Source organism: Elephas maximus, chromosome 5 (assembly GCF_024166365.1).
Source record: "Elephas maximus indicus isolate mEleMax1 chromosome 5, mEleMax1 primary haplotype, whole genome shotgun sequence".
NCBI classification, from domain to species: Eukaryota; Metazoa; Chordata; class Mammalia; order Proboscidea; family Elephantidae; genus Elephas; species Elephas maximus.
The window spans coordinates 76,910,001-76,930,171 of NC_064823.1; the positions used below are offsets into that span (position 1 = coordinate 76,910,001).

Here is a 20,171-nt window from a genome sequence, read left to right on the forward strand (position 1 = left end):
GTAGGTTGAAAGTGGTAAAGTCTGTTTTATCTTTTTTCTTAAATATTGCATCAAATGTACTATAAATATTTATCCAGATGGGTTTGAGAATAATTGTTAGAGACTGTAAGTAAGTAGAGCCACAGCCATTCTTTAGTGTGTTGAACTTAGACACACACACACACACACACAGAGTTGTGAAGTGAGTTTTTGATTAAATACTATAATAATTCATAAATATTAATATTAAAGAACAATAGGAACATCATCAATATGGGACATCTCAGACTAAAAAAACATATGTACATTTGTACCAATTTGAGCTGTAATGTGTGTCCAGTCCTATTAAGATCTATACTGTCATGTTCTTTTGTGTGGTGATAAACAAGAATGATAGCTAAAATAAGGAATATTCAGCTTGGAATAAAGACTTTTATTTGAATCACTTATACACAGATAATTTCACTACCATTTTAGTATTTCCATTTGTCATTTTTTTCTACGGTCTATTAGTCAGGAAGTCCCTGGGTGGTGCAAACATTAAGCACTCGGCTACTAACCAAAAGGTTGGCGGTTGGAACCCACCCAGAGGCACCTTGGAAGTCAGGCCGTGGTAATCTGCTTCCAAAAGGTCACACAGCCTTGGAAACTTTATGGAGCACAGTTCTGTCCTATACACATGGGGTTACCATGAGTCAGAACTGACTCCATGACAACTAACAACTACAAAGCAGGAAATGATTGCAAAATATTTCAAATGTTCCCCAGCTCAGCAGCAATGGAAGCAATATGTTTATGATCATGACTATAATACAGTTTTCTAAGTTTCCTTCATATTGATCTTTGCCTAGAACAGAGAAAAATTAAGTATACAAGGCCATCATCCAGAGTCTGGATTAGTGTTCAGAGAGGGAAGATCATATTTTCCTCCATGGAGCTCAAGAGAATCATTTTAGGAGTTTTTAGTTGACTTGAGCACTTGACTTCTGTGGATGCTTAAATAATTCAAGATACCTATTAGGTATCATTTCTGATGTCTAAGTAAATTATAGCAGTACCACCTTTGTATATTAAATTGATTGAATGGGGCTCCATAATACAACTTATAAAAGAAAGACTAATCAGGCTCTTTTTTCTCTTTCTCTAAAAAAAAGGATTCCTTTTCTCCATCATGTGATAATATAGTGTTAATGAGAACATGCCGATGGCTACATTGGGCTGGGATTGGAACATAAGGCGGGTCAATTTTGTACGGAGCCATTTTAACACCAAGTGCACAGTGGGACTCAATGGCTTTCTAAGTAATCATAGTGACCCTATAGGACAGAGTAGAACTGCCCCATAGGGTTTCCAAAGAGCGCATGGTGGATTCAAACTGCCGACCTTTAGCTTAGCAGCTGTAGCTCTTAACCACTATGGCACCAGGGTTTCCAATCATGTATTAGCCATGGTGAATTGATTGGCTTGAAGTTCTGTGCTGTCTGAGTCTGTAATTCTATGTTGGACCTCCAGACATTCCCCGACTTGCTCCCCAAGCTGTCTTTTCTATTGGCAGCTGCATTCTTCTTGTTGCTCATGTAAAAATCCTTCTCGTGATCGTTCATTTCATTCTTTATCTTATACCCAGGCCATTAGCAAATCTTCTCAGCTCTAATTTCAATACATTCCCAGTATCCGCCCCTCCTCAGTACCACCATTGCTACCATCATCCTAGACTAAGCAACCATCATTTCTTGCTTGGATTATTAGCTTCTCAACTTGACTTTCTGTTTCTGCCCTTGGCAGGTGGGATCCCATTAGGACAAGTCAGTTTCTGTTCACCCCTCTGCTTAAAATTCTTTGCAACAATTTCCAACATGCACTCAGACTAATTGTAAAAACTAATCATTACAATGCTCTATAAAGTCCTTTAGGTTCTGGCCCCTTGCTACCGCCCAGACATCATCTATGTGCCTTTTCCTCATTCCGCTATGGTCACATTGGCCTCTTTGCTGTTCCTTAACCACGTCGGCTTACTCCACTTCCATGGTGTTGCACATGATGTCCATCTGGTTGGAATGCTCTTCCTCTCATGGCTCACTCCCTCACCTTCTTCAAGTTTTGTTCAAATGTCACCTACTCAGTAAGTCCTTTCCTGGCCACCCTATTTAAGAATGCGATCATCCCTCTCCCTTGGATCTGGCTCTCTCTATTCCCCTTCATTGTTTTATTTTTTCTCCAACGCACTTAGTTGTTTGTTTTGTGCCTCCTTTCTGAGAATGAATTTTGTCTGTTTGTATCTTGCTGTATCCCTAGCATCTAACACAGTGCCTGGCACACAGTAAATTCACTAAACGTTCGTGGATGAAGGATAAATGACATTTACTCAAATATTTTGGTTTACCTGCTAATATAAAAGAACTAAAAGGGAGCATTTGAATGCTGGGGACAGTAGTCTATTTAAGTAAGGAGATAAATGATAAGGACCCTATTTTGGCGGGATATGCCATTTAAAAGAACAGAAAACTCTTTTGGCTTTTTTTTTTTTTTTTTTAATAACAGTCACTAGCTAAGGAGCACCGCTTACTTTCTTCTGCAGTGTAGTTATAAAATGCAATCTGCCTGTTCTGTCCCAGGCATTGAATTTGTTTTCTCTAGAATTTGCCTTTGGACATACGCTCCCTAGGAATAGGCTACCATAGAGATTGCTAATATTCTTTTATGATATGTAGATTGACTAAGTACTCTGGAGATGCAATTTAAAAAATCACACATGGCATCATAACTATCAGACATGAGAAATCATTATTTGTTCTGTTCTTGACATTAATATTTCACCTACAAGCAAGCTGAGAATGTTTTGGTAAGGAGACCTGTCTAAAAGAATTACTTTTGCTTTTCTTTTTGTATGGTGTACATGATACCACTAAGACAAAGCTTGGGAAGATTTTATGTGTTAATTTATTGGGCATGTGGAGATAACATCATTATTGGTTCTCCCTGTTATAGTGCAAGTAATTTGGACCCTTCCTTTGCCTTGAATTTTCTTCAGATACTTTCGTAGGTGAGCTTTTTTATGAAATTGGATTAAAATCAACACAACTGAAGCAGTTTAGCCTGGTAAGGTGACTGATGGTTAATATGTTTACCTAATTAGCTTTTGGCTAAGGATTCAAACCCATTAAGTAGCTAGTTAGTATATATTTCAAATAAACACATCTGGCCTAACAATGAATGAAGGTTTTTCCTGCTTGAGGGTGACAGATGTAGCGATGGTTCCCCTCGTTCTCTCACTTAAATAATTAACAACACGCTGGTGAAGTAACCCTAGATGGACAGCCTCAGAGCCAGATGCCTAGTCTCAGAGCTGGATCCACAGGCATGTGCCTCATCTCATTAGCCTGCTCTGTCAGTTCCTTTCTCATCCTTAAGTGATTTCCAGAATTATATTTTATTTGAGGATTATTTGTTTTAAAAATTAGGGCTCATGGATTTTGATTTAAAAGAATGTTAACATGAAGATGTTTCCTTGGAGATGTGGACTAAGAATTTGGCAGAGGACCCAGTAGCTGGAACATACATCTGCATTTGGAAATTGATGTTATGCAGTAAACAAAAGATATCTGGGCAAATTCTATCTAGGTATATCGTTGCTGAACATTGTCGGAATGGGCTTTTGAAAAGCTTTGAGAAATACATATATATACACACACACTAGGATAGGGAAGTCCTTGGATGGGGAGAATGATTGTGTTTGGCTACTAACCAAAAGTTCGGAGTTTGGATCTACCCAGTGGCACATTGGAAGAAAGGCCTGGCTACCAAAAGAATCCGCCATTGAAAACCCTATGGAGCACAGTTCTACTCTGACACACATGGGGTTTCTGTGAGTCCGAGTAGACTCTTTAGCAACTGGTTTAGTTTTAATACTAGGATAAAACTAAAATAAATTCTTACTATTTAAACAAAAAGAATGTAAGGGTGTACATACTGATGCTATTCTTTTCTATCCTTCATTGGACACAACTTACTTAAAAACAAACGTCATATAATTAAACAGCTTGTCTTTACCAAGAAAAGATTCTAGACTGTGAAGAGTTCATTTCTGCCAGTGGTTCATTTGCACCAAAATATCTTCTTTACGCTTGAATAGGGTGAAGTCTTGAAGTTCTTCGAATCCTCTTTGTTCCAGGGCAACAGCCTTGCAGTTTGATGTACAAGTGTCTCCAGTAATTGTGATATGGGCTTATTCCCTGACCCATATTTTGTGAGACAGTCACAATAGCGCAGCTGCTCTGCAATAGTTGAGATCTCAAACCTGTAATTTGGCAAGAAGAACAGAACAAATTGGGTAAATATACATAAACACATTGTGAAGAAAGAAAAACAGAACAGAATGAACCAGAGCCTTATCCTACAGCTTGTTTGATAGAGATGATTTAAGGAGGCATATGGTATAGTTAAATGTGCTTTCAAAAACATTGGCCAGAATCTTCTGGCAAATATGAAATAAATATCTAAATCAGATGAAACTGATAGTATTAGTTATCTTAAAAGGCAGTGTGGGAAGACTCTTGACAGAGTATTTTACATAAGAAGTGGTGGGACATGCACTGTGTGGAAAATTTTGGGCATCTGATACCAAAGGATTATTGAGATGAACAGGGTGGCAGACTTGGGGCTAGGGCCTGACTTGGTAATAAAATCATTTTATTTCTGCCAACATTTCTTTTTTTTAAAAAAAATATTTAGCCTAACCTATTTTGCCTATGTTAAAATGGATTGATTTTGTTTCTTTTTCTTAGTTGGACAAATTCTCCCTTTAGCACAGCTTCTCACATGAACACTTTTCAAAAACATACCTTTGTAGGTACGTGTATTAGTAGCAGGCGATACTGCTACAATTTTATTCTTTCTTCTTTTTCTTAAGAAAGGAGACTTGATTTTTTTTTTTAATTATGGATATCAGCGCATTAGTTATGTCATTATTTTGAATAGAAACATTAGAATCTTGATGAGGTAAGGTTAAGGACCCTCTCTGTTTCTTTATTCTCCACCCTTCTCCAAAATTGTAAAAAATTGATCTCTTCTTTCACATGGTGTATTGCTTTCTGATTATAAAGATGATTAAACCAAAACCCATTGCCGAACAGTGGATTCTGACTCATAGTCCCCCTGAAAGACAGAGTGGAACTGCCCCATAGGGTTTCCAAGGAGTGCCTGGTGGATTTGAACTGCCTACGTTTTGGTTAGTAGCTGTAGCTCTTAACCACTATGCTGCCAAGGTTTCCTATAAAGGTGATTAGGTTCACCTAATCTGCATTGCCTGTACTCAATTATACATATTATATTTAGTTCTAGAAGTTGTTTTAAGAGGAACATTAATTAATTCAAGCACACCTGTGGGGGGGCAATAAGATATGGACAATGTTAAATAGGATACATATTAAAATACAGAAAAATACATGTTTCAGGTGTGACACATCAAGCTCTCATCAAACATTGGAAGGCCTGTCATATGAAAAAGGGATTTGATTTCTTCTTTATTGCTCCCAAGGAAAGGAGAAAGAAAGGGTGGAGGTAAAGGGAGGCCCATGTCAGCTCAAGTTAAGGATGAATTTTCTCATAAAATTACTCCGTGAGTTTCTTGTAACCCAAAGATTTGAAACAGGGATGGCTAGATGGAAATGTAGAGGATAGTCCTTAAATAATGTATTTAAATCCTCTTATATGTCTGCTTCTAAATTTTTATTGTAGCAGTTTTTATTACACTAAGACATTTGGTATTTTTGGATGAAATGCACTAAAGAATGGAGTGATTATTTCCAAGTACTTTTTTAGTATTTTATTAAAATACACAAAGAAGTTTTTTTTAAAGGGCTTTTTAGTGCAATACTGAAAACATTTATAATACAGCTTTAGGTTTGATGTCTAGTACATTTCAGAATATAGGTTTTGTTTTTTTTAATCTAGCAAACTTCTGATAGTAATGTTTTAGTTACATAGATACGTAGAGGTATCCCAGAAAGAAATTATTTGATCCAAGAATTCTTCAACCACTTCAAAAAAAGTGTCATTAGATAAAACTTCTTAATTTATATACTTACTCATGACTAGAAGTAGAATTTTTAAGCCAGTCACAAATATGAAACCTTATTTTTCAACTTAAACCCTTTATTATGCACACTGCTAACTTTTAACAAGCTCTGCAGAGTATTAACTACTAGCACTTGATTTCAAAATATCTTAAGTCACCATAATTTTAATAACTTTTTGAGTAGTTGCCACTTTAATTTTCAGTATGTGAAAATTGGAGGTAAATTATTTATTACTTCCAGCAAATGTCTTTCATGATTTTATTTAATTTTTTCATCTTTTTTAATGGGTCATAAAATAGCAATCTTTTATTGGATACTCATAAAGTCAGGAGCAAATGAATACTTTGCAAATAGGTTACTGTGGATTGAAATGTCAGCCATATTTCATGGAGTTCAAGGTTTCTTAGACCACAGTAGCTCTGACATATGGCATTGAGCCATTCTCCTCTTTTGGAACAGTTACATGTCTTTAGATATTAAATAAAAGTACTGTGACCATTAAGATTTTTGAATTTTATTTACTTAATTATTTATCACAGTACTGTTTAATAATTTCTTGTAGGGAATGACTTTAGTATACTTGAATTTAATTCTATCTCTATTAATCGGGTATCAATTGACATTAAAATTGACTTCAAGGAATCTTTTTGTTAAGCTGTTAAGGTTCCTTCCATCTCTCTGTTTTGAAAAAATATTCTAAGAATGGAGCAAAGAATGCGTTAAGATATTTATAAGGAATTCTAAGCAATGCTGAACTAGTTTATCCCAGTAAAACCTAGTGCTGGGACCCTAGTTTATAGAGAAGGAAATTAAAAAAGTTGTAAGTTCTCAGTGTTATCTTCCTCGACCTTCCTGCAGCATCCACACTACTGACCACTCCTTTCTTGGAAGAGGGTCTTCCTTGTTTTCTATGGCTTCATATTCCCATCTTCCTGCCTGTCACTTCTCAGATGTCACCTCAGGCTACTCTTAATCTGACGATCCTTTAACTATCAATTTTTATCATGGCCAAATTCCTGACCTGTTAACTCATATTTTCTAAGGCTTCCTCTTCTTGCTGATGATCTCCAGATCTCCAGTCAAGCCTTTTTCTTAGCCCTAAACTCACTCTCTACATGTTCGCTATTCAAATGTCATGAAATCACTTGGATTTCTCATTGACATTTTAGTCTTGAAGGCCTCAAATTAAACTCAGTATATTTCTGCTCAAACCTGCTCCTTATTCTGTGTTCCCTATGTGAGACCACTTACCAGCTTGTGCCAATCAAAACTATGAAGGCATCTTTACCTCTTCCTTCCTCCTCACCTCCTTCATCCAATAAATGGCTAAGTCTCATCTATTCTAACTTCTTCATATCTCTCAATCTTTCATTTTCACATCACCACCATTGCTATATTTTAGTTCAGTTCTCTTGGTTCCTATTTAAAATACAGGAAGAGCTTCTTAAGCGGTCCTTCTACTCTAGAAATGTCCTCTTTGAATCCATTCTCTATACTGCAACAAGAGTGGCATTTGTAAAACACAATTCTGATCTTATTTCTACCTAGCTTTAAAAAAATTTTAAAACTAATTCCAAATGTCTGAAGATGACATTCTGGGTTCTTCATGATCTTTTCCCTACTCCCTTTTTCTGCTTTGATTCATATTTTCTTACTCTCGCACTCTGTGTTGCTGGCATATTGAATGGCTTTTAGTTCCTTGGCTGTTTTATGCCCTTCTTGCCTTCTAGCCTGTAAGATAATGATCTGTCTACTTGTATGTCTTTCTAACTTTTTTTCCTACCTCCTGATCATTTTTTACGGCTCATCTTAGTGGTGACATTCAGCAGGAAGCCTTTGTTGATGCCTCCTTGCCAAAGCTGAGTGGTTTGTGTCTCCTACGTAGTCCTCCAGTGCCCCTGTGCTTATTCCTATCTTAGTAAATATCACACTCTGTTGTAATTGTTGTTTACGTAGCTTTCTTTCAGTTACACTGTAATGCTCTGTTTTGTTATCGTAACCTTATTGCCGAGCACAGCCTAACCTGGCCTATTGTAAGCAGTTAATAAATATTTGTTTAATTGATGAGTAATGGAATGGCTGAGAAATTACAGTACAGTTTTAGTTTTGAAGCTTGAGCACACAGCTCAGCATCGCTATATTGTTGGGTTTAATCAAGATAATGTTCTGTTAACAGGAAGGAAATAGCACTGAAAATTTCTTTACATGGATCAGAGTGACAGTACATACTAGACCTATTCTGAGCAATTTAGTTCTCTATATTTGAATATGGCAGTAAATAGAATGGAAATTTCTTAAATAAGAAGTTAGGTAATTATTTTATTTCTTGAAAAATACTTCCATAGTCTTTATATTTTTTGTTTGCTTGTTGTATTTAGCTTGGATCTAAAAGGTTTATGTAAAAGTACCTTGATATTCTGAACAATCCATTAGACAAATAGGTGCTGCAGTAATTTATAGATACCTTTGTGTTCCAGCCATTATGCTGCACATTAAAAAAAAAAAATTTATAGATACCTTTGTGTTCCAGGCATTATGCTGCACATTATACATGTATTATTTTGTTAAACTTTTCTCCCCAAACAATTCTGAAATAAGTTCAGTTATCCTAATTTCACAGATGAAAGAATGCAAGATTGAGGGTGGAGTGACTAGGATTCAAACCCAGGCCTCCTGATTCTCCCTGAATCTAGCACCCCTTTCAATTTCGTTTGATCCTCAGGACAAATAAAGATGAATTCCTCCCCTCCCTTATGTCTGGAATTATATAAACACAGTATTGCTTTAATAGAGTTTTATCCATTATAAAGTCTCTATGACTGAGGGTATAAATCCCACTGTCAAATAATACAAATCAGAATTAGAAGTTATATAGGAATAGGAATGAACAGTTTAGAGATACTAACAGAAATGACATAAAATACAATAAGAAACATTAAATATGTATGTCAGAGTTTTGGCGCAAAGAGAGGTCAAGGTGTTGGTCTGAGTTAGAGAATGAGGTGGCTGTATCAATCTGTGTGCCTGTGAGGGCCTTGGGCAAAGGTACCTGCTTCATGACAATGCCAATATCATACCAATAATTTTCAAAAAAATTTTCCGAAACAACAAAATTTAAAAGAAATCACTTTTAGAGTGTATTTTTCATGTTTGCAACAGTTCTGAAAAATTGCCCAGGAAATTTCAAATACATAATATATATATGTACACATGTATTCATGAATATATATATTCACAATGAATATAATAACTTAGCATATAGAAATATCATCCTAGTTAACCAGTGAGAAATATGTAAATATAATTAAAAACTGGAAGAGTGATACTAAGCTTTTGCCATTGAGAGAACTTTAAATATAAGACCTTAGAATATTTTTGGAGGATTGAGATGGTAAGCAAACAAGCACTTTGACTGCAGAGTCAGAGAAGTGCAATATTTGGGAAAGTTACATTTGTAGGCTTTAGTTTTGTCATCTAGAAAATGGAGATAATGATAGTACCTACCTCAGGAGCCCTGGTGACACAGTGGTTAAGAACTTGGCTGCTAACCAAAAGGTCGCCAGTTCAGATCCACCAACCATTCCTTGGAAACCCCATGGGGCAGTTCTGCTCTGTCCTGTAGGGCCACTTTGAGTTGGAGTTGACTTCATGGCAACAGGTTTTTGGTTTTACCTCAGTGACTTGCTGTGCAAATTAAATGAGAAAGTGATTGTAAGGTCTGGCTTATAGTAAGGAATCAATAAATGCCAGCCATTACAAGTGTTGTTGTTGATGGGAATGTTTTATCATGCTACTATTGCTCTCAGAAAAATGAACATTTGCATTGTTTTAATTGAGTCCCTATGTCAAAAGAACCATCGAGTAAATTTTGTATCTGGGGAGACTTAACTCAAGTTTTGACATTTACTAATCATATTATACTAATCGTATTATACTAGACCGAGATTTGAGGATAATGTGCAGTTATTTGGAGCCCTGGTGGCACAGTGGTTAAGTGATTAGTTGCTAACCAAAAGGTAGCAGTTTGAATCCATCAGCTGCTCCTTAGAAACCCTATGGGGCAGTTCTACTCTGTCCTTTAGGATCGCCATGAGTCAGATTCAACTCGATGGCAGTGAGTTTTTTGTTTGCTTTGTGCAGTAATTTTTGGTGGCTACACAAGATCTCATCAGCATGCATTTATTCCATAGGAAAGAGTGAACTTTGTGATTTTTCATCTTTTATTGCATTTGGGCAAGCATTAACAGAATCGAATGCTTCTTTCATTAATTAGAGAATGGTTTCATTTCTGGTGAATTCTAAGTGCCAGATTAAAACAATCTCGGCTGGTGTCTACTGATGCCTTAAAAGTTGACTAAGAATGGATTGGACGGGACAATGGGTTGGAGAAGAATGCTGGTGAGGAGTGAGCTTCCTGGATCAGGTGGACACTTGAGACAATGTTGGCATCTCCTGCCTGGAGGGGAGATGACAGGGTGGAGGGGGTTAGAAGCTGGCGAAATGGACACGAAAAGAGAGAGTGGAGGGAGAGAGCGGGCTGTCTCATTAGGGGAGAGTAATTGCGAGTGTAGCAAGGTGTATATGGGTTTTTGTGTGAGAGACTGACTTGATTTGTAAACTTTCACTTAAAGCGCAATAAAAATTATTTTTAAAAAAGTTGACTAAGATTAGGCAACACTCACACATTATTGTTAGTCAAAGTATACGTCTCAGAAAATAAAACCATGCCTAGCACGTCATATGCTTCCTGGTACATTCTTTAAACGGAGGAATTGGAAACCAGGAACAGTTATTTTTGGATTAAATTATGCTTAGTTGTTAAAAAACTGAAACAAAACAAGGCCCTTGTTTCTACAGAATGAGCAATTAGGTTTAACTTTTCTTTCTTAAATAAGCCACTTAACATTCTGTGGTGGAGTAGTTCAGAAGTTCAGTTAAGTTGATATATACACCCCAAGTTCTTATTCTTTTCTGAATTTAATTAAACATTCTTTTTACAAGAGACTTTTTAATATGAGAAGTCATGAATTTTGAAGAGTTTAGCTAGAACTTCACTCATAGCATCTTTCCTGGTGGTTCTATTCCTATACGAATTCAAACTATAAATGTCACGTTGACCAAAGAAGCACCTTAAGAACTTTCATTTCATTCTGGTGTGTTGGAAAGAGTTCAGAACTAGTTAGAATCCTGGCGTTGTTACCTTGGGCAAGATGATTAGCATTTCTGGCCTTGGGTATGTCATATGTAAAACTGTGAAACTGCTACTTACTTTCAGGGCTAGTGTGAGAATTAAGTGAGATAATGCCCATAAAATGCCTAGGATGTTGTCTGGCACATCACCGTTGCTCCATTGCCATTAAGTGGATTCTGACTCATAGTGACCCTACAGGATAGGGTAGAACTGCCCCATATGGCTTCCAAGAGTGCAATTTTTACTGAAGTAGACTGTGACATCTTTCTTCCATGGAGCATCTGGGGAGCTTGAACCACCAACCTTTTGGTTTGCAGACGAGTGCTTAATCACTGTGCAACCAGGGCTCCTTGTCTGGCATATAACCAAACCCAAACCTGTTACTGTCGATTAGATTCTGACTCATAGGGACCCTGTAGGACAGAGTAGAACTGCCCCATAGGGTTTCCAAGGAGTGGCTGGTGGATTTGAACTGCCGACCTTTTGGTTAGTAGCCAAGCTTTTAACCACTGCACCAGCAGGACTTTGTAATATCTATAGACAGGAGAAAATAAGCTAAATGGTATCTAAGGATTTTTTCCTCCATTTTAGGTTTTTGTGAGGCTGAAACAATCTCAGCACTTCTCTAGATTAAGGAATTTCTTAATGGTGCCTATTTATGTTAACACTTCTTTTAGGAACAATTAGGTCACTTAAGAAATTTGCCTATCTACTGAGTAAGGACTTGGAACCAAGGAAGAGAAAAACTGGGATAACTGATTGAAAGCTTTGACTCTTACTCTTTGAGTAGCCTTTCTGGACAGTCTTGAATTATATACACATTGTGGAAGAGTCGATTGTGATTCATGGCGACCTCGTGTGTCAGAATAGAAGTGTGCTCTACAGGGTTTTCAGTGGTTGATTTTTTTGGAATAGATTGCCAAACCTTTCTTCCCAGGAACCTCTGGGTGAATTGGAACTTCCAACCTTTGGGTTAGCAACTGAACACATTAACTGTTTGCAGTACCCAAGGACTCTTGAGTTATATGTTAACAAACAAACAAACAAACAAAATACCTGTTGCCTTTGAGTTGATTCTGACTCATAGCTATCCTATCGGACAGAGTAGAGCTGCCCCACGGGGTTTCCACGGAGCAACTGGTGGAGTTGAACTGCCAATCTTTTGGTTCGCTGTCTATCACTTAAACCATTGCACCACCAGGGCTCCCTTGACTTATATAAGTAAATAAAAATCTTTTTTAATTCTCTAGTATTTAATGTTTTAAAATATTGTTTCTTCATTTTCTTTCAGAACACTTGATGTTTCGGTGAGCTTTAATGGAGGAAAATCTGTCATCTCAAGCTCATTAATAGTCACAGCCACAGAATGTGTAAGTATGCATAGAAGTTACTTTTTAAAAATAGCTCTGTCTAGAAATAATTTGTGTAGTCTCAGTGTTGTTGCATACTACAATGAAGAAGGTAAAGGCAGTAACATTGGAAACCAATAAAAGAAAAACATGTACAGATTTTTAGATGGCTTTGTCATTTAACTTCCTTTTAAAGGGATTTCAGGATACTATACATTTTATTTTAACATTTATAAAATTCAAAAGTCATATTTAAAATTGAAATTAGGTAGAAGGATTTCCAAAAAAGGTATTTTTTCTTAAAACATTAAATGTATAAATAAATAATTTTTTTGACATAAAGTTTAGATCTTAGTATCTAAGGTATTTATCATTAATGTTTTAAAATTATTGGCTTCATTGTTTTGCCCATCTTAAGTGTGGGTGCTTTGTAACAAGAGTAGGGAATTGATTTTGATAGCATGATAATATCTTAGTTAAAACTACATTGAAACTATATTTTAGTTATGATTACTGACTTATATTGCCTAAGATACAATATTAGAATGTTGAATATGAAAACATGAGCACTACAAGGAACTGAACACAGTCTATATTTTCTTTGTGAAAAATATATAAATCAAAGCAAAAAAAAAAAAAATTCTGCCCTTTAAAAGACCAAAATCCCAAACCTAGATATTTTCTCACGTCTAATGATTTCATAGTTTTTACATTTTGATCTCTTAGTTTAGGAGGCATTTGCCCTCCAGAAAACAAAACAAAACAACTCAATGTTACATATATACAGTTTTTCATTGTAAGAACATGTTGTAGAGAAAAGGCACGTCTATTAAGATTCTTAGGCTGCCGTTGAACTCCCTGGATAACTCTTTAAACATACCTGCTTGTATTATGAAAATAGTTAGGTTTTTTTCATCTGTGATGCATGTTGCAATTTGGAGGTTTTGTGAATGTTGCAATTTGTAGGCTTTATGGTCTTTCAGGATGTGGCTGACGTTACAAACATTTTGTGGTATATGGTTTCTCGGTGTTTAACTCATTGAAATGGTATTCTTACTGTATCCTTCCTCCCATTGTGCACCTCCAGCCATCTCTGTTCACCATTCTTCCACACAAGCAGGAAAACAAGCCTTTGTCCTTATTCTTTAACCATACATGATTCCAGTGTACTGAGATGCTGAGGTTAAATGACTCATCTGCAGTTTATAGGTCATATGCTCTAAGGGAGTCGTCCTAGGTCTTACTAGTTCTTGGATGGTTGAAGATAAATAATATGATTTCAGAAAAAGGGACATTCCTTGTGTCAGAGATGGGGAGCAAACAAAGGGGCAAGTTGCAATATTAAATATGGGGGTTGAGGTAGGTCTTTCTGAGAAGGTGAGATTTGAGCAAAGACTTGAGGAATGTTGGGGGATTAGCTCTGAAGACCATCTGAGGGAAGAGTGTTCTAGGCAGGGGGAGTAGCTAGAACAAAGTCTAACATGGGATTGCATCTGACAAGTTTAAGGAACACCAAAGTGGTCTGGGAGACTGGGGTGGAATAGCCAGGGGAGAATAGGAAGGGATGAGAGAAGAGTGGGGGCGGGGGGGGGGTTGGTTGGCAGGTGGTGAGCAGATCTTCTAAGTCCTATGGTCCTGTAATCATTGTAAGAATTTGAGTTTTTCTTCTGAATGAAAGCGGGAGCCATTGGAAGGTGACATGGTTTAACATAATATTTTTAAAGGTTCACTCTGGCAGCTGTGAGAAAGTAGACTTCAGGTAGGGACAAAAGTAGAAACATGGAGACCAATTATGTGGCTATTTCAGTAATCTAGGAGAGGGGAAGTATGGTTTCACTAGGGTGATAGCAGTGGAGATGGTGAGAAGTGGTTGGATTGGAATATATTTTAAAGGTGGAGCCTCTTGGATGTCCTGATAGATTAGATGTGGGGTTTGAGAGAAAGAAAGAGATTAATAAGTTTCAAGAGTTTAAGACTGAGCAAATAAAAAGATGATTGCCATCAGCTGAATTGGGAAGGCTATTGGTAGAGCTCCATAGGGTTTTTTGTTTTTTTTTGGTTGTAATCTTTACAGAAGCAGTTCACCAGTCCTTGCTTCCATGGCATCTTCGGGAGGGTTTGAATCACCAACCTTTTAGTTGGTGGTTGAATGCAAAGTGTTTGCACCACCAGGAACCTACAGAGTTCAGTTTTACTCTGTAATACTTGGGGTTGCCAGGAGCCAGAGCTGACTCAATGGTGATGTTTTTCGTTTCTTTGTTTTGTTTTTCTTTATGGGTAGAGCAGTTTTTGGAAGAAGATCAGGAGTTAAGTTTTAGACATGCTGAATGAGAGATGTCTTTGGGTGGCAAAAACAAAGGAAACCCTCAATGAGGTGGATTGACACAATAGCCACAACAATGGCCTCAAACATACAATGAGCATGAAGATGGCACAGGATTGGGCAGCATTTCGTTTTGTTATACGTAAGGTCACTATGAGTCAGAGCCAGCTCCATGACAACTAACAAAAACAACAGCATTCAACATCTCAGTGGATATGTTAGAGAAGCAGTTGAATATACAAGTTCTAGAAAGAGGTCTGTCTGGATTGAAAGTACAAATTAGGGAGTTAGTAACATACGATGGAACGAAGTAGTCAACCAAATGCCACATGAATAGCTTTTAGGAGTTTAGGGCAAGGAGGAAAAGAGTTCCAGAGAAAGGTTTTGTTTTTATGGGGAACCAAGACAAACTGGGCCTTAAAGGGAGGACAGGACTTAAGGAAGGAGAGAGAAAGGGAAAACACATTACAAATAAATTGGAAGTAGTGTGGGAGTGTGTATGGAGTGTTGAGGAAATCATCAGTAGACCCATTTGGGTGAAGTGGAAATAAGGGAAAGAAATAGAAATGATAGACCAGATTATCAATTGCATTAGTTTTGATTTATCCTCCAGGCCTGTGGCTCTCAAACTTCACTACCCAGAGACATCAGTGTTGAGATTAAAAAAAAAAAAAAGGAAAGAAAGTGAACTACCTTTTTCATAATACTAGATTTATTCAACTTTTGAAGGCATTCTTTTATTCTGAAATCGTTCTTCCTGCCATTTTAATGTTAAAATAAACTTTGATTTTGAAAAATTGGACTGTAGTGATTTGTCAGGCCCTTCTTTTCTCCCCTTTTCCCTTTCTGCCTTTTCCCACCCTTCCTCTGCGCCTGCTTCTCTTCCTTTCCTTTGTGTTCCTTTACCTCCTCCTTCCCCTCTTCTTCCTCCCCTAGTTTGTAAATTTTTATTTGGCAGAATGATTAGCTGGCAAGCTTTCCTGAGCCTTTTTTTTTTTGAGGTTTTACTGGTTTGAAAAATTTTCAAGTCTAACTGAAATAGATAATAGGGTGTTTTTAGAGGGTTTTGAGCACGAATGTGATGGTGCAATGTGCTATTTTAGTAAGATTAGAGGTGCTATGTAAGATTAGAGGTGCTATGTAAGACAGGGTAGGAAAAGAAAAACAGTGTTTAAGGACAGCTGTGAGGAGCCAAGTTCTGGATTTAGACGTAAAACTGTAAGTTCTGAATTGAACGATATTAGTAGAAACAGTATTAAACTGTTGCTGTTGAGTCGATTCCAGCTCATAGGGACCCTATAGGACAGGGTAGAACTGCCCCATATGGTTTCCAAGAGCACCTGGTGGATTCGAACTGCCGACCTTTTGGGTAGCAGCCGTAGCACTTAGCCACTAGGCCAGCAGGGTTTCCAGAAACAGTATTAGAAATGGTACTAATGAAGAAATATACACTGTAAAGTGGCTGACTGGTTGTGGAGGGAATGGTTGATTCTAAAATATTGGGCCTAGTAATCTGGAAGAATGATGCTACCGTTGAAAACATCTAGTGATAGAACTGAATGCAAAAAAAAAAAGATGTAGAGAATTTCCATTGTAGACCTACTGAGTTAGTGAGGTTGGAGATAAAAATTTAAGATCTCCTTTCATTGAAGCTGTAGGAAAAGAAGATGAGAGGATTTAGGGTTGTGGCATTTCAAAGTAAGAGGAAGACATAGCCTAAATGAAGATATGAACAAGAGAAAGAACAGCTCAGATATGGAAAAAATAGGTAACTTAGCAAATAAAGAAGTCAAAGGAAGAGGGAATTCCAACGTGAAGAGGAAGCAGCATTAGGTGCCTGGAGTGGTCAAGGACAGTGAGGGCAGAGGAACCACAGTGACCTTGATAGTTTATCACATGTCCATGGTTTGAAACCCTCTCTTCTGTGTGGATTTTATTATTCTGCCGATTGTTTTAGGATAAAAAACACTGTGATCCACTTTATCATGTTAATACTAATCACAGGATAATGCTTTTTTTTTTTTCCTCAGTTGATTTAACCATTATTTCCTATCCAACCTCAATACCTCTGGCATGTAGTAGTAATATAATTTTATAGATACAAAAAGCAAGGCTCTGGGATGAGACTGTTGATTGTGTATTAAATCGCTATGCAAAATAGAAAAGGAAAATACCCAGGCATTTATTGGACTGACATTCAGTCTTTCAGGCTTGTTTGGATGTGGTGATTAGGTGAGATGCAGTTAGTGATAGTACTCATTACCAGGACGATGCTTTTGTCTTTCACAGAGTTTGAAAGCAGAGCAAAATGAAACACTGTTACTCTAGAAATTGATGAATCCTTGTTAAAGTCTCACAACTAAAGAAGCTGCCCCCCTCCCCCATATGCTTCAAGGGCATTCTGGCTTAGTCCTTTCAAGGCACTTACCGCACTGAGCTGTAATTTCCTGTTTACTTGTGGGTCTTTCATACCAGTCTTGAAATGTTGATGGCAGGACCTGTGCTTTGCTCTGTCATTCCCTCCTATTGCCTGGTCCTATGCACAGGGCACTCCACAACTAGTTGTTAAATGAATAAATGAAAGTAGCCGTATATCTATTTAAAAGTGGGGAAACTAAGATTTAGATGTTAGAGATTTAAGATTAGAATCTGAGGAGAATTTCTATTCAGGCAGTCATTTCTCTTATATCTGTTCTCAGATCTCTTAAATGCATCTCCGCTTAAAAAGATACAGCAAAAAGATGTCTCTCATTTCTTGGAACCACTGCGTTTCTTCTGACTCTTTAGTAATAATAGTGCCAGTAACATTTTCTAAGCGTGCATTTAAGGGCTAAGCACTTTACATGTGCTAAGTACTTTATGGTCATATCCCATATTCACAGCCCAAGAAGAGAGTATAAAAAAAAAAAAAAAAAATGAAGTACTTTACGGTCATATCCCATATTCACAGCCCAAGAAGAGAGTATAACTACTACTAATTTTATAGGTGAGAAAACTGAGAAACAGAGGCCACCTCTAATCTTTATAGCATGTTTGTACAAACACATTAAAACATGGTGCTTCTTGTATTAGGTGGACCCAGACCTCTGAGAGGGTACACGACTCGAAGAATGGAACGTGTTCTGAGTTCACCCCCTATTGCCAAGGGAGGGAGGGGAGCCTGGAAGGTTAAGCTTACTTGATTAGTTTCACAGCCTAATCACGCTACCAGTTGCCTTCCAGTCAATTCCAACTCATGGCTACCCTAAGTGTTTCAGAGTAGAACTATGCTCCACAGGATTTTCAATGGATTATTTTTTGGAAGCAGATTACCAGGCCTTTTTTTCCGAGGCACCTCTGGGTGAACTCAAACCACCAATCTTTTGATTAGCAGCAAGCACATTAACCATTTGCACCACTCGTGGACTTCCTAGGGACACTAGAATTGAGAACTGAACCCAAGTCTACGCTCCCTGGCTTGAACATTTGCACAATCCGCCATCTATAACCAGATCCTCAATTAGTTTATATAGGACAGGGATTGGCACAATTTTTTTCTGATACTAAGTATTTTTAGATTTTGAGGCCATATGGCCTATGCCCCAACTACTCAGCTCTGCCATGGTAGCACAAAAGCATCTATAGACACTATGTAAATAAATGATTGTGGCTGTGTTAAGTAAAATGATTTACGTACACCACAATGTGAATTTTATGGAATTTTCACATTCTATGAAATATTTTCATCTTTTGATGTGTGTAATAATGTAAAAACTGTTCTTAAAACCCAAAACAAACAAACAAAAAACTTCAAACCTGTTGTCGTCTTCCATTCCAACTCATAGCGGCCCCTGTAGGACAGTACAGAACTGCTCGATAGGGTTTCCAAGGAGTGGCTGGTGAATTTAAACTGCTGGCCTTTTGCTCAGCAGCGAAACACTTAACCATTGTGCCACGAGGGCTGAATTTGGCCCTAGAGCTGTAGTTTGCTGTTTCTTGCTTGATTCAGGAGATTCCAAAAGAATCTATTGAATGCAATCATCACTATTCCGTGACTATTTTTTCTTACCCTAACACCAAATTCATGGAAACAAAATTGTATAGACCCATTTTCCCTTCTCTGTGCCTATTTTATTATAATGTGGTTTCTGTGATTATGTTCTACATAGATTACAACATATAATTCACTATGGTTTTGAAACTTTTGAATAATTCTTTTCCATAGTTATGTTGCAAGTACAGTAGTGGCTCTGATTTGTTTTTACATTTCTATGAGTCTCTTAACTATAATTTTAGTTATGTATGGCAGAACGAAGTTTTTGATTGTATATTATACTTTGCTTTTAGTGAAGAAAAAAATTAGATACAGATGTGGTTCACAAACAATGTGTTTAGTCATCCCAGAAGATATATTCCTACTATCATAACATCAAACTCAAGGTTTTGTGGTATGTCCCTAGTTTAACCCTTAAAAGAATTTTGTTTTCACAGACTTATCAGTGTCTGGGTACTGAGTCTCAGCCCGAATTCCTCAGTTAACTTTCACACGCGAGTTGTCAGCAAGGCAATTCTGAGTCATGGCAACCCATGTGTTACAGACTAGAACTGCTTCATAGAGTTTTCTTTGCTGTGGTCTTTACAGGAAGGGCCCCTGGAGGCACAGTGGTTAAGAGCTCAGCTGCTAACTGAAAGGTTGGTGGTTTGAATCCAGCAGCCACTCTTCAGGAGAAAGATGTGGCAATCTGCTTCTGTAAAGATTTACAGCCTTAGAAACCCTGTGGGACAATTCCTTTTCGTCCTAGGGTCACTATCTTAGTTATCTAGTGCTGCTATAACAGAGATACCATTAGTGGATGGCTTTAACAAATGGAAATTTAATTCTCTCACAGTCTAGGAGGCTGGGAGTCCAAATTCAGGGCGCCAGCTCCCGGGGAATGCTTTCTTTCTCAGTTGGTCCCGGGGGAAGGTACTCGTCATCAATCTTCCTCTGGTCTAGGATCTTCTAAGTGCAAGGACACCGGGTCCAAAGGATGCACTCTGCTCCTGGTGCTTCTTTCTTGGTGGTATGAAGTCCCAGTCCTCTCTGTTCGCTTCTCTCTTTTATATCTCAAAAGAGATAGACTTAAGATACAAGCTAATCCTGTAAATTGAGTCCTGCCTCATTAACATAACTGCTTCTAATCCTACCTCATTAACATCACAGAGGATAGGATTTACAACATGTAGGATAATCACATGAGATCACAAAACAGTGGACCACTACACAATACTTG

At 37.5% G+C, this 20,171-nt stretch overlaps 1 protein-coding gene across 2 annotated transcripts in view; it reads left to right on the forward strand.

Moving 5' to 3' along the window:
- The window catches only part of ANTXR2 (ANTXR cell adhesion molecule 2), a 168,970-nt gene that overhangs the window by 58,064 nt on the left and 90,735 nt on the right, over window positions 1–20,171 (forward strand). For both annotated transcript variants that reach the window (XR_007517646.1, XM_049885923.1), the window contains exon 11: window positions 12,539–12,617. Coding sequence is in view for 1 of the 2 variants with exons in the window: in XM_049885923.1 (XP_049741880.1) it covers window positions 12,539–12,617 (79 nt within the window). In the remaining variant the exon portion in view is untranslated. The remainder of the gene's footprint in view (window positions 1–12,538; window positions 12,618–20,171) is intronic.